Here is a 21,281-nt window from a genome sequence, read left to right as displayed (position 1 = left end):
CAAAGACAAGCAACTGCGGGTGGAGCTGCGGACATCAGCGAGTACGTATATATATATATATATATATATATATATATATATATATATATATATATATATATATATATATATATATATATAATATAATGACTGTTATGTGCCAAAATAAATGAAAAAAATATAAGTTACACAATACAAAAATTGTCTAAACGCGAGTTGCAAAACCAGAGTGCTCAACATTGGATAGTGGTGTTTATTTTTAACTTATTATGGTGTACTCAAAATAAAGTTTAAATAAAATACTATACACCAATGAAATCAAAACATCTCTATGTTGTTTCACAGTTTCTGTGGTCTAACTATTCTTAATTAATCCAGAAAATTATCATGTTTTCCTCATGAACTGCCTGGTATGCAATTAGTAGCGCCATTCCAGGTATGTGTGCAGCTGAACACAACTAGAATTAGATAGGCAAGTAGATTTGTAATTCATTTGCTAGATTCTCTGAACTCAACACATAGTTACATTTCAAGTTAAATAAAAGCTTGTAGAAAGTTCTACACATTCAAAGAGCTTACGGGCTTCGTTCAGGAATCCTGTGTGTCCATGATGTGCGTTGAGTTGGAGTTGCGAACTTTCGTCATATTTGTGTGATACATTTTATATTGGATAACAGGAACCTCGACATACTTTTCAAGTTTTAACGAAGCAGAATTTTCCACTTATTTTTGGCCTCTGGCTAAATTGCGTCTGCGCGAATAGCGCTTTTATTGAAATCGTAGTAATGTACCTCAGTTCTTCTCATCCTTTTGAATGTGCTAATTGCTAACACTGGTCAAATCGCCTAAAGGCATCTAACAGACTTTTACAACTACCTAACTGCGGCTAATGCCAGGTAGTGGCTTGTTCCAACTTTTAATTATTTGTACGTGTGTCAGTTGATGCAAATAAAGTTTTTATCTCTCTATCAAATATTCCAATATACACTAGTAACTGTCAACCAGTGTGTAGGTTTCCTCACGATGTTTCCTTCACCGGAAGCTCATGTATGGTGTTAATTGATCACCACTTGGTGATTAATGAAAACTATACTAATATTAATAGTCCATTGTTATTACCTTCTTCATTTCACACACTTAGGATATTATTAATCAACTAAAGTGCAGATTTCCTCACGATGTTTTTGATGTGCATCGGTGGTACCAGCGTCTATGTGATATTCATCGCCTCCTCTTTGAAAGACGTGAGTTCTATCCATACTTCCATTACCAATTCTATGTCCACATGTCCAAGCTAATATTTTTAATGTTAAAGTCTGTTTAAATTTGGAATAAACATACTTAGTTAATGATCCGAGGTCAAAGACAAGCAACTGCGGGTGGAGCTGCGGACATCAGCGAGTACGTATATATATATATATATATATATATAATATAATGACTGTTATGTGCCAAAATAAATGAAAAAAATATAAGTTACACAATACAAAAATTGTCTAAACGCGAGTTGCAAAACCAGAGTGCTCAACATTGGATAGTGGTGTTTATTTTTAACTTATTATGGTGTACTCAAAATAAAGTTTAAATAAAATACTATACACCAATGAAATCGAAACATCTCTATGTTGTTTCACAGTTTCTGTGGTCTAACTATTCTTAATTAATCCAGAAAATTATCATGTTTTCCTCATGAACTGGCTGGTATGCAATTAGTAGCGCCATTCCAGGTATGTGTGCAGCTGAACACAACTAGAATTAGATAGGCAAGTAGATTTGTAATTCATTTGCTAGATTCTCTGAACTCAACACATAGTTACATTTCAAGTTAAATAAAAGCTTGTAGAAAGTTCTACACATTCAAAGAGCTTACGGGCTTCGTTCAGGAATCCTGTGTGTCCATGATGTGCGTTGAGTTGGAGTTGCGAACTTTCGTCATATTTGTGTGATACATTTTATATTGGATAACAGGAACCTCGACATACTTTGCAAGTTTTAACGAAGCAGAATTTTCCACTTATTTTTGGCCTCTGGCTAAATTGCGTCTGCGCGAATAGCGCTTTTATTGAAATCGTAGTAATGTACCTCAGTTCTTCTCATCCTTTTGAATGTGCTAATTGCTAACACTGGTCAAATCGCCTAAAGGCATCTAACATACTTTTACAACTACCTAACTGCGGCTAATGCCAGGTAGTGGCTTGTTCCAACTTTTAATTATTTGTACGTGTGTCAGTTGATGCAAATAAAGTTTTTATCTATCTATCAAGTATTCCAATATACACTAGTGACTGTCAACCAGTGTGTAGGTTTCCTCACGATGTTTCCTTCACCGGAAGCTCATGTATGGTGTTAATTGATCACCACTTGGTGATTAATGAAAACTATACTAATATTAATAGTCCATTGTTATTACCTTCTTCATTTCACACACTTAGGATATTATTAATCAACTAAAGTGCAGATTTCCTCACGATATTTTTTCAGCGATTTCTTGCAAAAAACCTTCACCCCGATGGACAAAAACTCACATTAGCCTCATTCACGTGAATACGGGTATAGACTTGGCTTTTTATAGCATTCTCTGAAACAAGATAGTATGGATATGATTTATGTATTAGAATAAATGCATGCATATGTTATGGATGGTAGAAACCAAACAAAAAACCTTTTGGTGTGAAAATGAAATGAATATAGCCTATATATCATATATAAGACGTGGTTGTAATTCTCTATTGGAATGGGATTTTTTTCTTGTTTTTTTACAATGCGTATAGCTGTTATTACATTTAGCTAATACTTAGGTAATTATTCCTTTTGATAAAATTTTATTAGTTTTTCTGTAGTTGATTTCCATGCATGTTTTTCATGTCTTAATTTCAAAATGTTTTATCACACATTTACTGTTTCCTGTGAGAGGTTCTTGAATATTAAACACCAGTTTCCGCTTAGCAAAACCTACGCTGTACTAATTAATGGAAGTAATATTAATGAGTTCGCACTAGGGATTACTCAGTATGAAAATTACTAATAATATGAACGTACTTACGAATAGATCTAATAGACAATTGGAATCTCAAGTTTTAATAATCTCAATTACGATTTATCTAGAACCAAATTGAGAAATAGAAGCTGTACGACTGCAGACGTCTCGACTGCTATGGCAATAAATAAACATAAATATATTAGGACAAATCACACAGATTGAGCTAGCCCCAAAGTAAGTTCGAGACTTGTGTTATGGGATACTAACTCAACGATACCATATTTTTTAACAAATACATTTAAACATCCAAGACCCGGGCCAATCAGAAAAAGATCCTTTTTCATCATGACCCGATCGGGGATCCCGGGACCTATCGGTTCAGAGGCAGGCAATTTACCACTGCGGCACCGAGGTCGTCGATTACTCGGCTGCATGGATTTTAAAAGTCAAATACATTCAAATAAATAATAATAAAGATACATTCAGAAACTATAGTCGTTTACAAGCACTTTTAGATGCGGATATTGTATTATCATGAAGTGGGTCCAGCGATAAATATTATATGTTTTGGAGCTTTTCACTTTTTAACAGCAAAATATTAATTCATGTCTTTCGTCTTACGCTGACGTACAGTTTCACGAGGGTTTTCCCGCTCGATTCCAGAATTTTTTCATCTCATTATTATTTTCAAAAATAAGTTAAAAAGTATGTGTGACACGTATAAACAATTTAGAATTGTGATGAATTATTATTACTGTATGATTGTAGCAGATAACACATTTGTTTTCTGTTAAGTACAAAAAATACTTAAAACTATTTTAAGTGATTCTGGAATTGTTTTGTCTGACGCTGCTATAGGATTTGTTACAGTGATGTAATTTAAATTTCATCCTTTGTAAATTCCGTTATTGTCTCCTAAATTACCTCATTTTTCAAGATGGGTTGGAAACAAAATTAGATATCTATAATAATATAACTAATAAATTAGGAATTATTTTACTTATTTATAAGACTTATTATAAATTTAATATTGACGGCAAGGCGAGGTAAATAGTGCCTGTCAACCGAAGGTTAATGTCTGAATAAAAAAATATGGTTTTTTTCCTTCGTTATAAACAATTATTAACTCTAAACAATTATTAAGTTTATTTCAAGTTTATGACATATTATTTTCAGCAATATAATTTACTGTTAGTAGGTATTCACAGACCAGTAGTCTTAATTTTTAAATACCAGACAATGTTTGAAACTCGACAATACTATTCCCTTGTGATTACATATAATCACAGCTCGTAACATCCGCGTGCGTTTAAACTGTGATCTTCGCCGAGTTTACTACCGTGGCTTAAGAACGCCCTAATCCAAGATTAGGGATGAACAAGATATAGTTATCTTGACATACCAAGATATAGTTATCAAGATATAATTTTAGTAAATTAGCCAAAACTGATCTGTTTTAAAAACGAACTAAGAGACATTTCATCTGTACCACTTTTCGGCTTGAAAGGTACCTTTGTCTCTTTTAAAAGTTTTGAAGATTCGGCTGTAAATTTACGTTTTTTCCGCAGATATAAGTAGGTAGGTACATCTTTGCTGATTTTTTTTGCGTGACGCGACTGGACCGGACAGCCTCTCCACCCTCCCAGCTCCTTCAGTAAAGTACCAACAATTCTATACCCCAAATTTCGCATATAATTCCTGGGTTTCCCTTCCTTTCTCATAATAACCTCAAATCATTATACGGAGCTTTAATTGGGAAAAATACGAAGCGTTTTGCGGGTAATTTTTTTGGGATTCTGTGAGTTCTGTGAGATATGACAAAGCATATTGATAATGTCAATACGTTTTGGAAAAAATACAATTTTGGCCCGAGCAGTTTTCTCTTAAATGTAGCCGCTGCACAACTGGAGCACATCACATCTTTATAGGGCGTAGTTAAACGAGCACTTTATAAGGACACTTTTAGACTGTCCAGGGAGCACTTAAAACAAACGGAGAATGACGGATATTTTCTAGCGCAATCAAAATGATCGTCAGGCATCAACATTTTATTGCTTACAATAACATTTCAGTGTCTCAAGCTCGTTACAGATGTATTTTGAAGAGCTACACAAACGTAGGCTTCAAGATCACATTTTGATCAAGACTTTTTATTAGAGGAATATAGTAAAATACATAAAACGTTCACATTTTTCTCATGGACATGGAACTAAAATAACAGAAAACAAAATAAATTTAAATATAGGCAGTATTAACAAAATAAATAATAAGGTAAAACGTGCTGTCTCGTCACATAAAATGGAAAGAATTCATCCACATTTGACGACCTCGGTAGCGCAGAGTTAAGATTCTTACCACTGAACCGAGAGGTCCCGGTTCAATCCCCGGTCGTGTCATGATGGAAAATTATCTTTTTCTGATTGGCCCGAGTCTTGGATGTTTATCTATATATGTATTTGATATAAAATATAGTATCGTTGAGTTAGTATCCCATAACACAAGTCTCGAACTTACTTTGGGGTTAGCTCAATCTGTGTGATTTATCCTAAAATAAAAATAATAAAAAAAAAACATTTATCTTTTATCGGTACGGACATGTTCTTTTGTCACGCGTTGAATAAAACAAGAGCTCACTGACGACAATAAAAGTTTGACACATTTTTTTTAACTTTTTACAGATAGTAGACTACTACGCCCCAGAGCATAAGTACTCCGTCCAGGTCTACTGTGCTATGCTGACTGTACCCCTAATTTTGATAACCCAGATAAGATACCTGAAGTTCCTGGTCCCTTTCTCGGTGTTTGCGAACCTGTGCTTAGTGGTAACCCTGGGCATAACGTACTACTACACGTTCCAGAACTTGACGACGCATCCGTCGGTGGTTTTGGTCAACAATCTTAGTGGATGGCCACTGTTTTTGAGGTGAGAGATTTTTCACATACATATAAGAAAGTTTGAACAATGGGTCTTGTCGCCAGTACACCACAACACTAGGCACGTCCCGCACGCGACCCCTCGCGCGGCAGCCAATGGCTATCGAACACGACAATTTAAATTTTATTCCTGCGCGCGCGCACTACAAATCTAGTTTTTTCTATTGTTTTTTTTCCTGTCATTCGATTCGATTTCGGTTTTTCATTATACCAATTTGTAAGAACAAATAAAAATATAATTATCTAATTCTTAGCTCCAAGTATTTTATTTTAACTACCTATTAGTTCCGTAACGAACAGGTCTATTTTCCCGATAAGTTATCCAACCATCTTGTCCCAGGCTTTCCTCTTTCCCTGTTCGTGGAGGATGTTGGGGGAGGCTTTTGCCCAGAAATGGCACTTAAATAGCTTGAAAAAAGGAAGTCCCGGGCAATTAAAATACAAAACTCTTTAGTCATTTTAGGATGATATCACTGATTGACGTCAAAATTTACTTAAAACTAAGTCTACTGTTGACTTCCAAAGCGCAGATGATTAAGATATAACAGACCGGCCACGTTGTTGTTGTCAGCGTCTGTATCGCCGCGACTAAGACTTTCTTTCATAGCGCCGACTCTGTATGTAAACAGGATCGTATGACGGGAAATACCGATCTAATTTGATTTCTTTTATATATGTAAGTAAAGTAGTAGCAAAACTGTATCGCGGAAACTTTTATTTTTATACATTCTATGAATTTTTTTAAAATATAAAATAAAAAGTAAATCTAACGTTATAAAATTGTTTCGAAAAAAATAATTTGATTTACCTAGTAAGTATACGGTAAATGAAACAGTGAAGGAAATTTCCTTTTAAGTAGCAAGTTATGAAAAACAACTATGAAATTGACCCAAATTTTCCTGCCCAATATCCAAATCCGCCCCTATTCAGAAAAATTACATGCATCAAAATCTCTCTCTCATCCTCGTGAGTTTACCGTGACGCTCCGATGACCAGAGTTTACATAAAAAAACAATGGTTAAGTTTCGGAGCTTTGCCTATGCTTTTACAAAGGTGCACTGTACAAGCCTGCCTCAAAATAAATTCAACGTTCATTATAATAAGTAGCCAGTAGTTCCGATAGTAGTTTGTAGCTTTGGTGAATATCATTTAATTTAGAATATGACGTGAAAAAGTCCCTGTGAAGGCCTAATAATCTGAATAAATAATTTGATTTTGATTTTTTGATTTTGTAGCTTGTGAGAAATAACTATTTATTATAAAAATTGACGTGAAAAACTGCCTGTGAAGGTCTAATTTCTGAATGATTTGAAGTTGAATTTTATACCTAAGTATGCATACTTAGGTCAAAATAAATTGTGTTCTAAACAACCTTTTGGATGTTATAATCATAGTACAATGTATTTCTAATGTATTTATGACAAATGTAATGGAAAAAAATACCTCTAATATACCTAAGTACCCTATATCTAAATAGACACACCTAACTCATAACGCTCATAAGCCATCATGAATAATTAAATATTGAAAGAAGGTACCCGATAAAAATTAAGGCGACTACTCTCAGCGCACCAGCGCCACATTTTACTATATGTATTTTTTCATTTCTTAGCGAAAAAAAAAATTTAACATATTTTGCCACACTACATAAATCAGTCAGTTATCTGTGATCAGTTACATTATGCAATGGAAAACTTTAATACTTTCTACAAACACTTTTTATTTAGTGTAACATAATCTATTTAAATAAATAAATATATTAGAACGAATCACACAGATTGAGCTAGCCCCAAAGCAAGTTCGAGACTTGTGTTGTGGGATACTAACTCAACGGTACTATATTTTATAACATATACATATATAGATAAACATCCAAGACCCGGGCCAATCAGAAAAAGATCATTTTCCATCATAGCCTGACCGGGGATCGAACCCGGGACCTCTCGGTTCAGAGGCAAGCACTTTACCACTGCGCCACCGAGGTCGTCATTTTTAAATATATATTTTAATTTTTGTTAAAATAATTTTAATGTAAGGTGGCGCTAGTGTGCTGAGAGTATTTCGCCTTAATACAAACGCTTTTAACGTAGCTAATAAACTAAATACGAAGAAATATAGGTACGTATAAAAATAAAAGGCGAGGAAATGTGAGCTTTTTCTTTTCAGAAATTTAACGTTGAAAAGCTCTGTCAAGACTTATCATAAGTATGTGAAAGCCGATTATTCCATACCTACGTAGTTCGAGTTCCAATAAATAATTGTGACTGATACAAAAGAATATCAAGTTATCAACAAATACATAAAGATGAAAAGTGTAAATAGGATCCTTAAGGACTTTTTTATAATTTGCTTGCGATAACTAGGTGGTTCCAGATGCTAGATGGCTTCTTAGATTATGGCTTGCTAGATGGGTTCTCATATGGCGACGACCTCAGTGGCGCAGTGGTAAAGTTCTTGCCATTGAACCGAGAGGTCCCGGCTTCGATCCCCGGTCGGGTCATGATGGAAAATGATTTTTTTCTGATTGGCCCGGGTCTTGGATGTTTATCTATATATGTATTTGTTATAAAATATAGTATCGTTGAGTTAGTAGCCCATAACACAAGTCTAGAACTTACTTTGGGGCTAGCTCAATCTGAGTGATTTATCCTAATATAATATAGTTACATGCCTTAAATAAATAATTGTTATTTTATTTTATTTTTATAGCCTCAATCTAGACAGATGGGAAGCGAAGATGGAGTGAAAGGTGTACGCACTCAATTTGTTCAATTTTAAACAAATTCACATCGATAAAGTTCAATATATCGATGTGTTCGATTAAACTTCAATGATTTTCTGCGAATGCAGTAATTAATTGCCGGCTCCACACCGGTCCGCCGAATTTGGCGGATCGTTTTACATTGCTGGTTTGCGGTTAATAAAAGCACTCATACAAATTACGCAATATACATGCATTCGCGTCGCTGTCCGAGTTCGGCGACGACAGCGTGTCGGAACAAAAAATACCTCTATAGAAAATTATTCAAATAAATTGCGTTACATACAATCGATGTTTCAGTTTTCTATCGAGAGTTAAAACACACAATGTTTCCAGCACAGCCGTGTTCGCGATGGAGGGTATCAACGTGGTGATGCCGGTGGAGAATGAGATGGAGAAGCCCGAGTACTTCCTCAGCTTCTGCGGCGTGCTGAACGTGACCATGGTGTTCGTGGCGGTGCTGTACGGGCTCACTGGGGTGGTGGGCTATCTGAAGTACGGCGATGGGGTCTTGGGGAGCGTCACACTCAATCTACCGCAGACGGAAATGTAAGTTTATTTTTATGTTATTCCATAAATTTTGTTATTTTGTTATTCCTTAAATGTTTCTTTTTATAAACATATGTTTGACTTGCAATATATGTGTGTTATGTATGTTACTATTATACATATATTTCTTGTTCGGGTGAAATCTAGCAAAAAAAATTTTGAAGCAGATATTATTTTGTTTGACGTTTAATGTGGACGACAACGTTTTGTCTTGATATGCATGCCCTGATGGTACACCCAGGATCGGCTCCCGATGAGGCAAATCTCCAACGGTTATAGGTCATTTAGTGTGTGGTGAAATGATTGTGACAAGCAGCGCCTTAACGCGTATACCATTTAATATTATATTCTTCTTCATAGTTTGTCTCAGATAAATTTGTATGACAATACCGTTCAACTAAAAAAACTAAATACTTAGTAGCAAATACTAAATACCTACTTCAATTAAAGTAGTAATTTTTTTATAAATGAGGGTTACAAAGTACCTATTCAATTACCTAATTAATAATAATTTCGCTTTAAAATAAATAGCACTATGGCCTAACGCAATAATTTGTGGAAACACTGAAAAATAATATTTATATTTTCGACTCGTCGATCGAGATTTAATCATATTTTCCTTTTCTAATATTAGGGCCTTTTCTTTTTTCGTCATTGGTGAAGGGTAAATTATTGTGACAGATAGACACAGCCCAACGGGAGTCACTCAAATTTTGCAAGTAAAATAACAGGACTACCTACCAGCTGATTTTCACTGATTCTGAATTAAAATTTATCGGATCTAAATAACGTTAATGCAATAATAGAGGCGTCAAGGCTTCGCTTGAGTAAAAACGTAACAAATTTTTATAACATTCTATACATGGTATTCATTCCATCGCATCCTTGAAATCGCGAAAAAAAATCATCTGATCCAACCATACATTTTCCACAGGTTAGGTATTACATTTTGTATGGAACCGCTGATGGTTTTTTTCTCGATTTCGCATCTATACTAAAAGTTGTTCAGAATCATGGACTGAGCATGTAGACAAAATATTGCCAATATATAAAAAGTCACCTTGTATTTATTTTTGCACTGGTGGACTGAATGAACAATTATATTCGTAGAATATAGCCTGGAATAGCACATAAAATATTCTTGTACCAAAACGCGAACGGAGAAAAGAGTTTATTTATCTTTCACATACAGCCCAATGGGCTGGACTTCTGAATAATATAGGCATTTTCTCTTCAACATAACTAAATGTTACCTAACATGTCTAACGAATGTTCCACGTGAAACATCATATACCTACGTATTATCGTATATCGGCATTTTCCAAATCGGATTCAGCTTCGTTATGTGATCAATCAAGTGAGCCGGAATTCTGGTTGAGCGGCAAATGAGACGCAACGTGAACAATAACGAACGTATGCATTTGGACACCGGCTCTTTCAATGGCAATTGGAATAAACAAGTCATTATATGAAGATGATTATTTTAATATTTTCTTATCTGTCTATAAGTGCGCAATCAGTTTAGTGTAGGGCTGAGTCCACCCTCGAACAGTGCACCTGTTGCCGTGTGGTAACCAAGCTTAAATTCTATGTTAGTAATAAACACGATAATAATACATGTATTATATTATATCATATCATCACTAAAACCCGCAACGCATCGCGTCGCATTATGTACCGTGCTGTCGTTCACCTATGACGCCAAACAGCACCGTTTTGGGCCTACTAATCTGTCATCCCAGTAGCGGTCTGGCCACGATTATTTCAAATATTGATTATCTATTTACTGTGACACTGATAAATCCAACATTTTGAATCGAATAAGTGTCCAGCTTTGAAACCCATTTTCTGTCATAGTTTCAGTTTAGGCCAATAATTGAAAAAAAAATTCCAAACGAACGGTACATCTACCAGTTTTGTTTTTGTTTCAATCAATAAATTTCTTCAGGGTAAAAACATACATTTATTTTATCTATGGTAAAAACAAAAATATAATTCTAAATAAACTAATCGAACGTTAGCTATTTAAGCCAAAAATCACGAAACACCGAAAAAAAACATAGTCTCGGTCGCACTAAGCCTCGAATCGAATTTAGATATTTTTTATATCTCTCTTAAATTTTACAACCGAGAATTGTTAATAAAATCTCTGAGTTTATTACAGCACTGAACATATTGACGGCTCTGCAATGAACATTATATTCGATGTTTACGACGGCCATATTATTACAACATAGGTATAAAAGAGAATCCTCGACGGAAATTATGAGATTATTATGAGACAAGTATTTGACATTTTATCCTGAATAAATTGGTAGGACGGCAAAAATATACAAAGCGTACCGACGCGATCGAGTTACCGTCAATACGTTAAGTTTTTTTACTCCGCCAAATTAAATCAATAAGCAGTCAAAAAGTATTCCTACTGGTGCAAATTCTATATCAGAATTATCCTGGATAAAAGTTCTTCCGAATGGTGTTTATGTGACTAGTGTACAGTTAAGAACCACTCTTTAATTTGTCGTAACAACAATCTAAATCAGTGCAAATCTGCTGTGTAATTGTGATCATTACTTCGCTACGAGTGCCAGTTATTAGTCATCGGACCTAGACTCCGCCCAACTCTGTGCGCTTTGACAGTCCGCCCAACAACGAAAGCAAAGTTTCGCCGCCTACGCCATCGCCGCTGTGGCTCTGCGGTCCGTATACACGACTTTCGTGTGAAAGACACTGGTTCGAATCCACGGCCACCTAGCAAATTTTTATTTTTTTTATTTTTTTATATATATATTTGCTTCTGCGGGCATATTCTTTTTCGTCTCATAATGCCAGATAACTATGAAACCTGTGCTGGATGCCAATCTTTAATTACTGATAGAGAGTATCTAACCTGCTTCTCGTGTAAAAGGGCGTACGATTTAATCTGCGCTAATGTCTCGCAGCAACGATTTTATAGCACTCTGACCGGAGAGCATCGGCAAGCCTGGAGATGTGTGTGTTGTATCAGCAAAATGCCGAAGTCGGACAATACCAACACTCCCGTTCGTGGTGTGTCTGATGGAGTTAATATCAATAGGGGTGCGGCAGCGTGCAATCTCACCCAACACCTGGATGACAGCAGTGCGCTGAATGATACCGTGGAGATGACTGACATGCAATCCTTCATGCTAGAGGCACGACAGTGGCGGGAGGAAATGAAGGCTGCGCGAGTTCAGTTGGAAATTTTTAACACAGTGGTTGCTAGGCTTACTGAAAGGCTTGAAGAGAGTGACCGAAAACAAGACCAATTGCAAAAGCGAGTCGACATCCTGGAGAATCAAGTAGCAGAGTTAAGTACAAACAAGGACATATCACTGCAAGTGACAATTGAGAACTTGAAGGCGGAACTGAATGATCGTGACCAGGATTTATTGGGAAATGACTTAGAAATAACAAATATCCCCGAAGAAAAGGGTGAAAACTTGGTACACTTAGTTAGCTCCATTGCGGACAAGCTTGCTGTAGATTTAACGGAGCAAAACATAGTATCTGTGTCGCGGGTTGGTCGATCCTTCGAGGGCGATGGCGCAGCGCAGCGGCCGCGCCCCATTGTTGTCCGCGTTTCGCGGCGGGCGGTGCGAGACCAACTGCTACACTCAGCGCGCGTGCGCCGTGGCGCTACTACGGAGGGCACAGGCCTCCCGATGCCGCATCGCCGTTTTTATATTAATGAAAGGTTAACTAAAACCAATCGTCAACTGTTCAGGCGGGCAAGAGATCTGGGCAAATCTCACAATTGGCGATATGTCTGGACAAAAGACGGAAAAATATTTGTAAGGCAGCATACGGGCTCCGACTCACCGCGTCATCGCATTCGCTGTGAACAGGATCTAACAAAAATTTTTGGGGCATAATACTGTTGGTTCTTGTCTGGTCAAAAGTGCATAACAGTAAATGTATATTGTACCCTTCTTGCATAAGTAGAAATTTTAATATACAATACAGGTGTCTACTTTATTACCGCTTTAGTGCAGATATACAGATATGTCAGTTAAAGTATTTTTTAAAGTATTTTTTATTTCATTTTAATACTGTTTTATTGTTGTTCAATTTTTGCTTGTATTATGCACGTTCGTATTTGGTTCTCTTGTTTAAATATATGTTCATTATAGTGCATGTTAAATATTTTTGGAATAGTCTTTTCTCAGACTTTCATATAGCTTTAAGGTATCATCACATTGAGTATGCATTTAATGCTTCCAAATCTTATAACAATCATTTATGCACGGTGCTCATCATAAATACTAAATTTCAATTTATTTTACATGAATCGTTTTATAATTCGTACTTATTGCATTATTAAATATAATAATTTTGTATTTCTCCGTTACCATGCTTATTTAATTAAACTACTAATGTTTATTAATCAAAAAATGTTTTCCATAATAATATCGCTGGTAGTGTTAATTCCAGTTAACATTGTCAATAATTATTTTAAATATGATTATCAATTTTATGCTTTTATTCCAGTCTTATGTACCTATTTTTATTTTGTTTGGTGTCATGTCTATATTGTTTTTTATTTACTAAGCGAAGAACGTCGGCGCATTTTCACATATTTGTTGATAACTATGATCAAGTGCAACCCTTATGCTAAATTTATTTATTTCATATCTTTAATAATGTTTTACTTTTATGGTTAATAAAACCAAGTATTTCAAATTGGGGCTATTTAATGCGGGTTCACTAAATACCGGTCACGACGACTTCCTTGTCGCATTGGACCGTCACAGCGCTGACATCGTAGCGATCAACGAGACTTGGCTTAACGACCAGCAGCTTGAGCGTGCGCCCGCTGTGCCAGGCTATAGGTTTCACGCTGTCGCACGCCCAACGCATATGCAGCGGTTGCGCGGAGGAGGGCTCGGATTCTACATTAAAAAAGACATTCACGTAAGATATCTGCCACGCCCAAATGACCACATTGAACAGCTATGGCTCTCTACTAAAGTGAGTGGGCTCAAGTTAGTAGTTGGTGCGGCCTATAGGCCTCAGTGGGTACACGAGGACGCATTCATTGACTCCCTTACTGACTCTATTAACCAGTTCTCCAATTATGATCATGTTGTTTTCTTGGGTGACATTAATATCGATTTGCTTGTGACTGATTGTATGAGCGTCAAATTCAAAGAGTTCCTTGAATATATGAATCTTCAACAATTGGTCACTGAGCCTACTCACTTTACCTCTCATTCTGCTAAGCTAATTGATGTGGTCTGTACTAATGCTCCTTTTCATGACGTCACAGTCAGTAATATTACAGGACGATATGGGCATTCCATGATAAATGTTTCATTATCACTGAAGAAGAGCAAAGTTCCGCCAAGACACTTTACTCACAGGCCACTAAATAGAATAAATATGTCTGAGTTCAACGATGATCTTCACTCAATTGACTGGACTGTTGTTACGGAGTTATCTACAGTTGACCAGATGGTAGACAAATTTAATGATGTGATCGCTACATTGTTTGATGCTCATGCTCCTTTAAAAAAAGTTATCATTAGGGACGGCTCTTTACCTTGGATTACTGACATTATTAAAAATATGATGGAGGAACGTAACAAAGCTCACGAAAAATTTAATAAGACAAAATTGGAAAATGATAGGCAATATTATAAAGAATTAAAAAAAATGGTTGAGGTGGCAATAGCCGGTGAAAAACGCGCCTATATAGATAAATTAGTTAATACTCAGATTAATGACAGTAAACATTTTTGGAAAAATCTCAAAAGTAAAGTTTTGCCTAACTTTGACGGGGACCGAGTACTTCCAGATAATTTGAATGATCCCAACAAAATTAATGATCACTTTCTTCGACTTCCACACTGCAACAATAATAACGTCCGTGAGCAAATATCATTTTTTAAAAGCAACAGATTCTCTGACACAAATTTTACTTTGGAGCCCGTAAGCAGTTCTGATATTGTTAAATATATTTTGTCTATTAAATCAAACTCTATTGGTAGTGACAGAATTAGTAGAGATATGATACTCTTGACTCTTCCTTGTACGTTGGATGTCATAACAGTGATCATTAATCAATCATTAACCACAGGAGTTGTGCCGAGATGCTGGAAGGAAGCTATTGTGACTCCTTTGCCTAAAATCCATATCCCTTCTGATTTTAAGGACCTCAGAGCGATCAGCATATTACCATTTCTTTCGAAAATCTTGGAGAAAGCAGTTTCATCTCAACTTACACACTACGTCGAAAATAATGATATTCTTCCTACACTGCAGTCCGGGTTTCGACAGGGCCGCGGAACTATAACAGCACTGATTGATGTAGTGGATAATATCATAGGCGAGAGAGACAGAGGTCGCGGAACGATCCTCTCACTACTGGACTATTCGCGCGCATTTGACTGTTTGAGCATCTCTCTTTTACTTGCCAAACTTTCTTATTATGAATCACACCCATAGGTGTGATTCTGGCGCACTTGCATGGTTCGAGAGCTATCTTACCGCTCGTCATCAATATGTGCAAATTAAAAAAAGTGATGGTACTGCCGTGGACTCTGACTCTAAATCTTTGGTGCGTGGGGTACCACAAGGGTCGATATTGGGACCTTTACTTTTTATTATTTACTGCGCTGATCTACCCTCAGCAATAAAAAGTTGTAAGTTTCATTTTTACGCTGACGATGTCCAATTGTATATTAGCACTCCTTCTAACAATATATCAGAGACAGTCAATCAGATGAATGAGGATCTAGCTAGCATTTCAGATTGGTCTAAACGTAATGCACTTGTTCTGAATCCGGAGAAGTCTAAATTTATGATACTTGGTAGTAAATGGCAAATATCTCAGATTGTGAATGCGTGTCCCACCGTGTCTATTGATGGTCAGTCTCTTGAAAGAGTAGAGGAGGCTAGAAACTTGGGTTTAATTATTGATGGTGAGCTGAAATTTGGGAAACATTTGTTGGGCTTGGCTAAGAATTGTTTCTATCATCTCAGTATTCTTTACAAAATACGCGATCAGCTGTCGGTTAGGTCGCGGGAGATTGTCTGCGAGTCGCTGGTGCTCTCCAGGCTTAACTATGGTGACCTCGTATATGGTCCTCGTCTTACGGAGAAAGCAAAACGTCTACTCCAAAGAGTGCAGAACGCATGTATACGGTTTATTTACAATGTCCCTCCGCGAAATCATATTACACCCTATTTAAACAAAGCGTCTGCACTCAATATGGAAGCTCGTAGACAGTTGCATCTCGCTAGTTTACTTTTCGGCATTTTGAAGTTCAACAAACCTGAGTATCTCTATGACAAATTAATATTCATGTCTCGGCGTCGTGCTAGATTGGCACGCCCTGTTCTTTCTATGCCAGCACACAGGACTTCAGCATTTGCGGGGAGTTTTAGGTACGCGGCAACAAAGTGTTGGAATAATATTCCACCACCGCTGAGATGCTTACAGTCTAAATTTACTTTTAAATTAAAATTAAAATCACATTTATTAGAAAAACAAATTCTTGATTCTTCCCACCACCGCTTTACTTGTCGCGTGCATAAAGCGCCCTCCCGTAAAAAGTAGTCACAAATTGCCATTTGCGTTACCACTGCTTTTTATTTTCCAATTAATATATTTAATGATATTATTTATGTAATTTGCATTTTATTCCCATTTTGACATTAATTTCTATTTTTAATTTTTTATTTTATCAAATCTGTATGTTAATTTGCGCATGGTCGCGTCATCGCTCAATGGCGACGGCTGAAAATCAGCGTTGCTCCATTGGAGTAACATGTGCTGAGCTGTAGCCTATTTGTGCTTCTGTGGCACACATTTGCATGTACTTTTAGATATAAGTTAGCTTAGTGAGTTTTTATGTACCCTTTTCTGTTTTGTATAATGTATGTGTGATACAGTTGAACAAATAAATGATTTATCTATCTATCTATCTATCTATCTATCAAAGCTATTATCGTATTATGACGTTAATATAAACAATCCAAGAACATGAACTACACGGCCAGTTAGTTATGTTACAGGACAACAAAAATGTTAGTCCAAACATAACCTTGAACCAAAAACAATTAAGTTATATATAATTAGCTATTTATACCTACTTACATGAATATGGTGGAACAGGCTACGACGCTTTATGATCGAGATTATAATTGTAAATCACATATTATACTGTTCAAACACAGTATTTATCAAGGTACTCGTATAGGTTACTTAGCTGCACAAATGTGGTGTTGTACCTAGGTACTTTACTATCACTAAAGCCCTACCACTTAATGTTGGTATTATGGAAATAAAAACTAAGTATTTAAAAAGAAAACTTAAATCCGTATGATGACTGTTAAAAACAAGCGTTTTGTATGTTGTACCTGTAGGTGTTATTATTATTAAGTCATGTCAGATGACTTTAGGTGACTCGAATAAAATCTGACACCAGTTAACAATTAACACACTCGAAAAGTACATCTTTTCGAGTGTGTTAATTGTTAACTGGTGTTACACCACCTATTAGGTGCAAATAAATGTTTTTATTTCTTTCGAGAAAAAATGTTAACCTTCGTTGGCTCGCCTTGTCAGTCAGTAGGATACACCTCTAGACAGATAATAAGTACATATAATAACAAATCAGTTTATATAACTGTTCAGTTTCAGATAAAATTTAAGTGTACGAGTAGATTTTCAGAATTTATTTCTATGCATACTTCTATGTTTCAGATAATTATTTATTTAAATAGAAGTTTAAGTAAGAAGGAAATTTATTATTTGCAGTAAATGCAAATAATTAATTTCCTATCTATATTCCTGGATATCTGTTTATAACTATGTAATTTGGATGTAATTTGAATGAGTCTGAAATAAAAATATATTATTATTTGTATCTCTCAAAAGTTTCACGGGCCGTAGCCCGGTCCTTTGAGGCTTGCATGGGGACATGGGTCCAACATGTAGAGGCCTTGTGAGATGTTTGATCTAAAATGGTGTGGGGCACAATCCAAAGCATGCTCGCCAAGCATACCACGGAGATGTACTTGCGAACAATTTTTAGAATGTGCAGGACTATTGGAATATAATGTATACTACAACGTATAGGGCTATTGGGTTGAATAGGCTTGTGTATGTGTATTCAGGTCTATGAGACAAAACTATGTCGCCTGCCTGACCAATGTATAAACACGGATAAAATAGGCAGGCGGTGACTCGCCAGCTCTGTCAATGGGCCCCCGAAAAAAGCTGCACGATGCAAAATTGCAGCAAAGAGGGCAACACTAGTAGAGCGGCTGAGGGTGTCGAGAGGTGCGGCTCCGGTTTCACCATCACGGGGCTGCCCGAGAGCGGGTTTCCCCGTTATTACGCCATTACGTGCAATACACTTCCACCCTGGAGCGAATGTTCTGCTCTTGCTACTCCACTCTGACCGGCCGGATAAGGCAAGACAGAGGCAGGGACGTGTTACTGTGTGTATGTGTGTGTAGGTGCATGTGTGTGTGGTCCCCTGGAGATCGGGTCCGTGGTGACGCCGCTCACCAACAGCTCGCCACAAGCTGCCCTGCGGTGACTGATTGCACTGGAAATCCAGCGGGCGATGGTTATTATTAACAGCAGGCCTACTATCAACTTTTACAGAACGATTCCAATGCAACTCAGTTCAATTTGGACACCTAAAATGAATCGCATTCATACAAAAAATTAAGTCGATGGTACGAATTTGCGATGCAGTTCAGTTTAGGTCGTAAAGTGGATCGCGTTAAGAGATGATGGTAAGATATCTAAACCAACATTGATTGTCTAGTCCATTCGACATTTAGAAATTGCGCCGGGGACCAGTAAATAAATAGTGAAATCTCGCCCGTATATTCTGCCCGAATGCCTTCGTTGATTTGGGTTGGGTTATGGTAAACAAAATTACCTGTAACAAAATTTATTTGGCCAAAAACATATCGGAATTTTAACATTTTCACGTAAAAACGATTTTCCTATAACCAATTACCTATATAGAGAAAATATTTGACTAAATATTAACAAATTACTATATATTAATCAATACTATATATTTTTTTTTTTTAAAGGCTAAAATGACTTTTTTATATGAAACTACTGACCCGCTCCGACTCCGACCGAAAAATTAAAAAATCATTTTGAAGATTTTGCTATGATTTTATAACCGGCCGCCTACCTGACGTCAACCATCTTAGGGAATGCCATTGTTGTCTATCTGCTGTTAAGGCTATGTGTTCTTTAGCCTCGTACGATATCCACGGGGAGGATATGTAGTGGTCCTTTTTTAGGGCGGGAGACAAAGGCATAACATATATACTTACACAGATATCTTTAACTTGTAACCCATCTCGGATGGGAGCTTTAACAAACCTTTATCATTGGAGTTCAATCTGTCGTTGCCTGATCCTTTTGTAAAGACACTTTTTGCCTTGCCCTTCAGTTTGACACACCTAAGCCCTTTCTGGCCTTCCCCAGTTTACTTCCAATTCTTTAATTGAAGCTCAATCTGTCGTTGCCTGATCCTTTTGTAAAGACACTTTTTGCCTTGCCCTTCAGTTTGACACACCTAAGCCCAAAAAGGCCCTCCTCTCTATACTTCTAATTCTTTGATCACGTAAAATTCAGCAAGTCGTATTTCAGCTACATTGGGGAAAGTTGTAACTATAATGCTAGTAGTTTGTAGCTTTGGTAAATATTATTTAATTTAGAACATTACATGAAAAAGTCCCTGTGAAGGCCTAATTTCTGAATAAATGACAACGCGACTCGGCTTCGCAATGCCTTTGATTTTTTTTAATGTAATTAATTTGATGTCCGCGATCTTCTGCAAGCCTTCTGTAACGCCCCGTTTGAGCAGCAGTGATCAATTACCATCAAACTCGCTTGTTCATTTCAGGGTTTATTTGAAGTCCTACACCAGAGAAAAAAGTTATTTCTTATTTCATAAATTTCATAAATAACAATTACTAAATAAGCTTAACAACCTTTAGTCTTAGCCCTCCACACGGCAACAATGGAAGCAAATATTAAAACTATTCATATTTTTATTTCTAACTTTGTTTTTAATTTCCAGTTTGTCGATGTCGGCCAAAGTTCTGATTGCTGTGGCAGTGTTTTTCACGTACTGTCTGCAAATGTACGCGCCGATGGAGATAATATGGACACGGATACAAATAAAAATAAGCAAAACGTACCACAACTTGGGTCAGATCTGCTTGAGAACCTTTAGCGTCATTTTAACAGGTTAATTAATTTTTTTTATTTTTATAATCTATTAGAGCGTTTTTACTTAGTAGGATGATATGTGTGCCAGTGGACAGACATGACAGACGTGACTGTCGACAACGAAAAAGGAAAGTGAACCGGGCTACGCCGTTGAACGGCTGTGGAAGGAACCGGGAAAATCTCAAGATGTTTGCAGATTTGCCATCGACTCGCAAAAAACGAAAAATAGGTAAAATAGATTTATTAGTAGATAAATAATTCCAAGTGATATTGTTGTTACTACCCAACAATTTAGATCTAAGTAATTATCTGAAGAAACAATTATTATAAATATTGTAATGATGTTTGCCAGAGAGAGTATTCTTGTCGCTTGATTCAATCACATAAAATACGGACTTATTTACTTTTTACTCGACAAATATATATAGATAATATAAAATCACAAAATTTCCACGAGAGCCGATCCCCGGACAAATCTAAATGAAATACTAAAATTAAAAGTATTTTTATTTTCTACGTATCTAAGTTTAATTTAGAGTAGTCTGTGATTTTGCCGCGATTATTTTTTCGCGATAAAACCATGTTGCCTCTTATCTCTTTGTCAAAATGTCCAGTAGTTATTGAGTTTATTTTACAACAAAAAGACAACCCAACATTTTAACTATAATTACAAGTTGTTTAGTAGTAAGTCGTTAAAATCTGTTGTGTTGTGTGTGATACCTAGATAATAAATCTAATAGGCGAGTAGAAGAGTAGACAATGATTATGTATCAAAAATCGTATAGATATGACAAAATAGGTAAGTACCCTAATTCTATTCTTCCCTAGGCCTTCTTGTACCT

At 36.3% G+C, this 21,281-nt stretch overlaps 1 protein-coding gene across 3 annotated transcripts in view; it reads left to right on the top strand.

Annotated features, from left to right (window-relative positions):
* The window catches only part of LOC128669638 (proton-coupled amino acid transporter-like protein CG1139), a 31,307-nt gene that overhangs the window by 8,066 nt on the left and 1,960 nt on the right, over positions 1-21,281 (top strand). The window contains exons 6-8 of one of the 3 annotated variants that reach the window (XM_053744580.1): positions 5,818-5,882; positions 8,991-9,203; positions 20,288-20,457. In XM_053744580.1, the coding sequence (XP_053600555.1) occupies positions 5,818-5,882; positions 8,991-9,203; positions 20,288-20,457 (448 nt within the window). Of the gene's footprint in view, positions 1-5,637; positions 5,883-8,990; positions 9,204-20,287; positions 20,458-21,281 lie in introns of all 3 variants that reach the window. The other 2 variants (XM_053744579.2, XM_053744578.2) reach the window with 2 other exon arrangements.

This window comes from Plodia interpunctella, chromosome 4 (genome assembly GCF_027563975.2).
Source record: "Plodia interpunctella isolate USDA-ARS_2022_Savannah chromosome 4, ilPloInte3.2, whole genome shotgun sequence".
NCBI classification, from domain to species: Eukaryota; Metazoa; Arthropoda; class Insecta; order Lepidoptera; family Pyralidae; genus Plodia; species Plodia interpunctella.
Note: the sequence above shows the minus strand (reverse complement) of the source record. Positions and strands in the feature narration are given on the sequence as shown.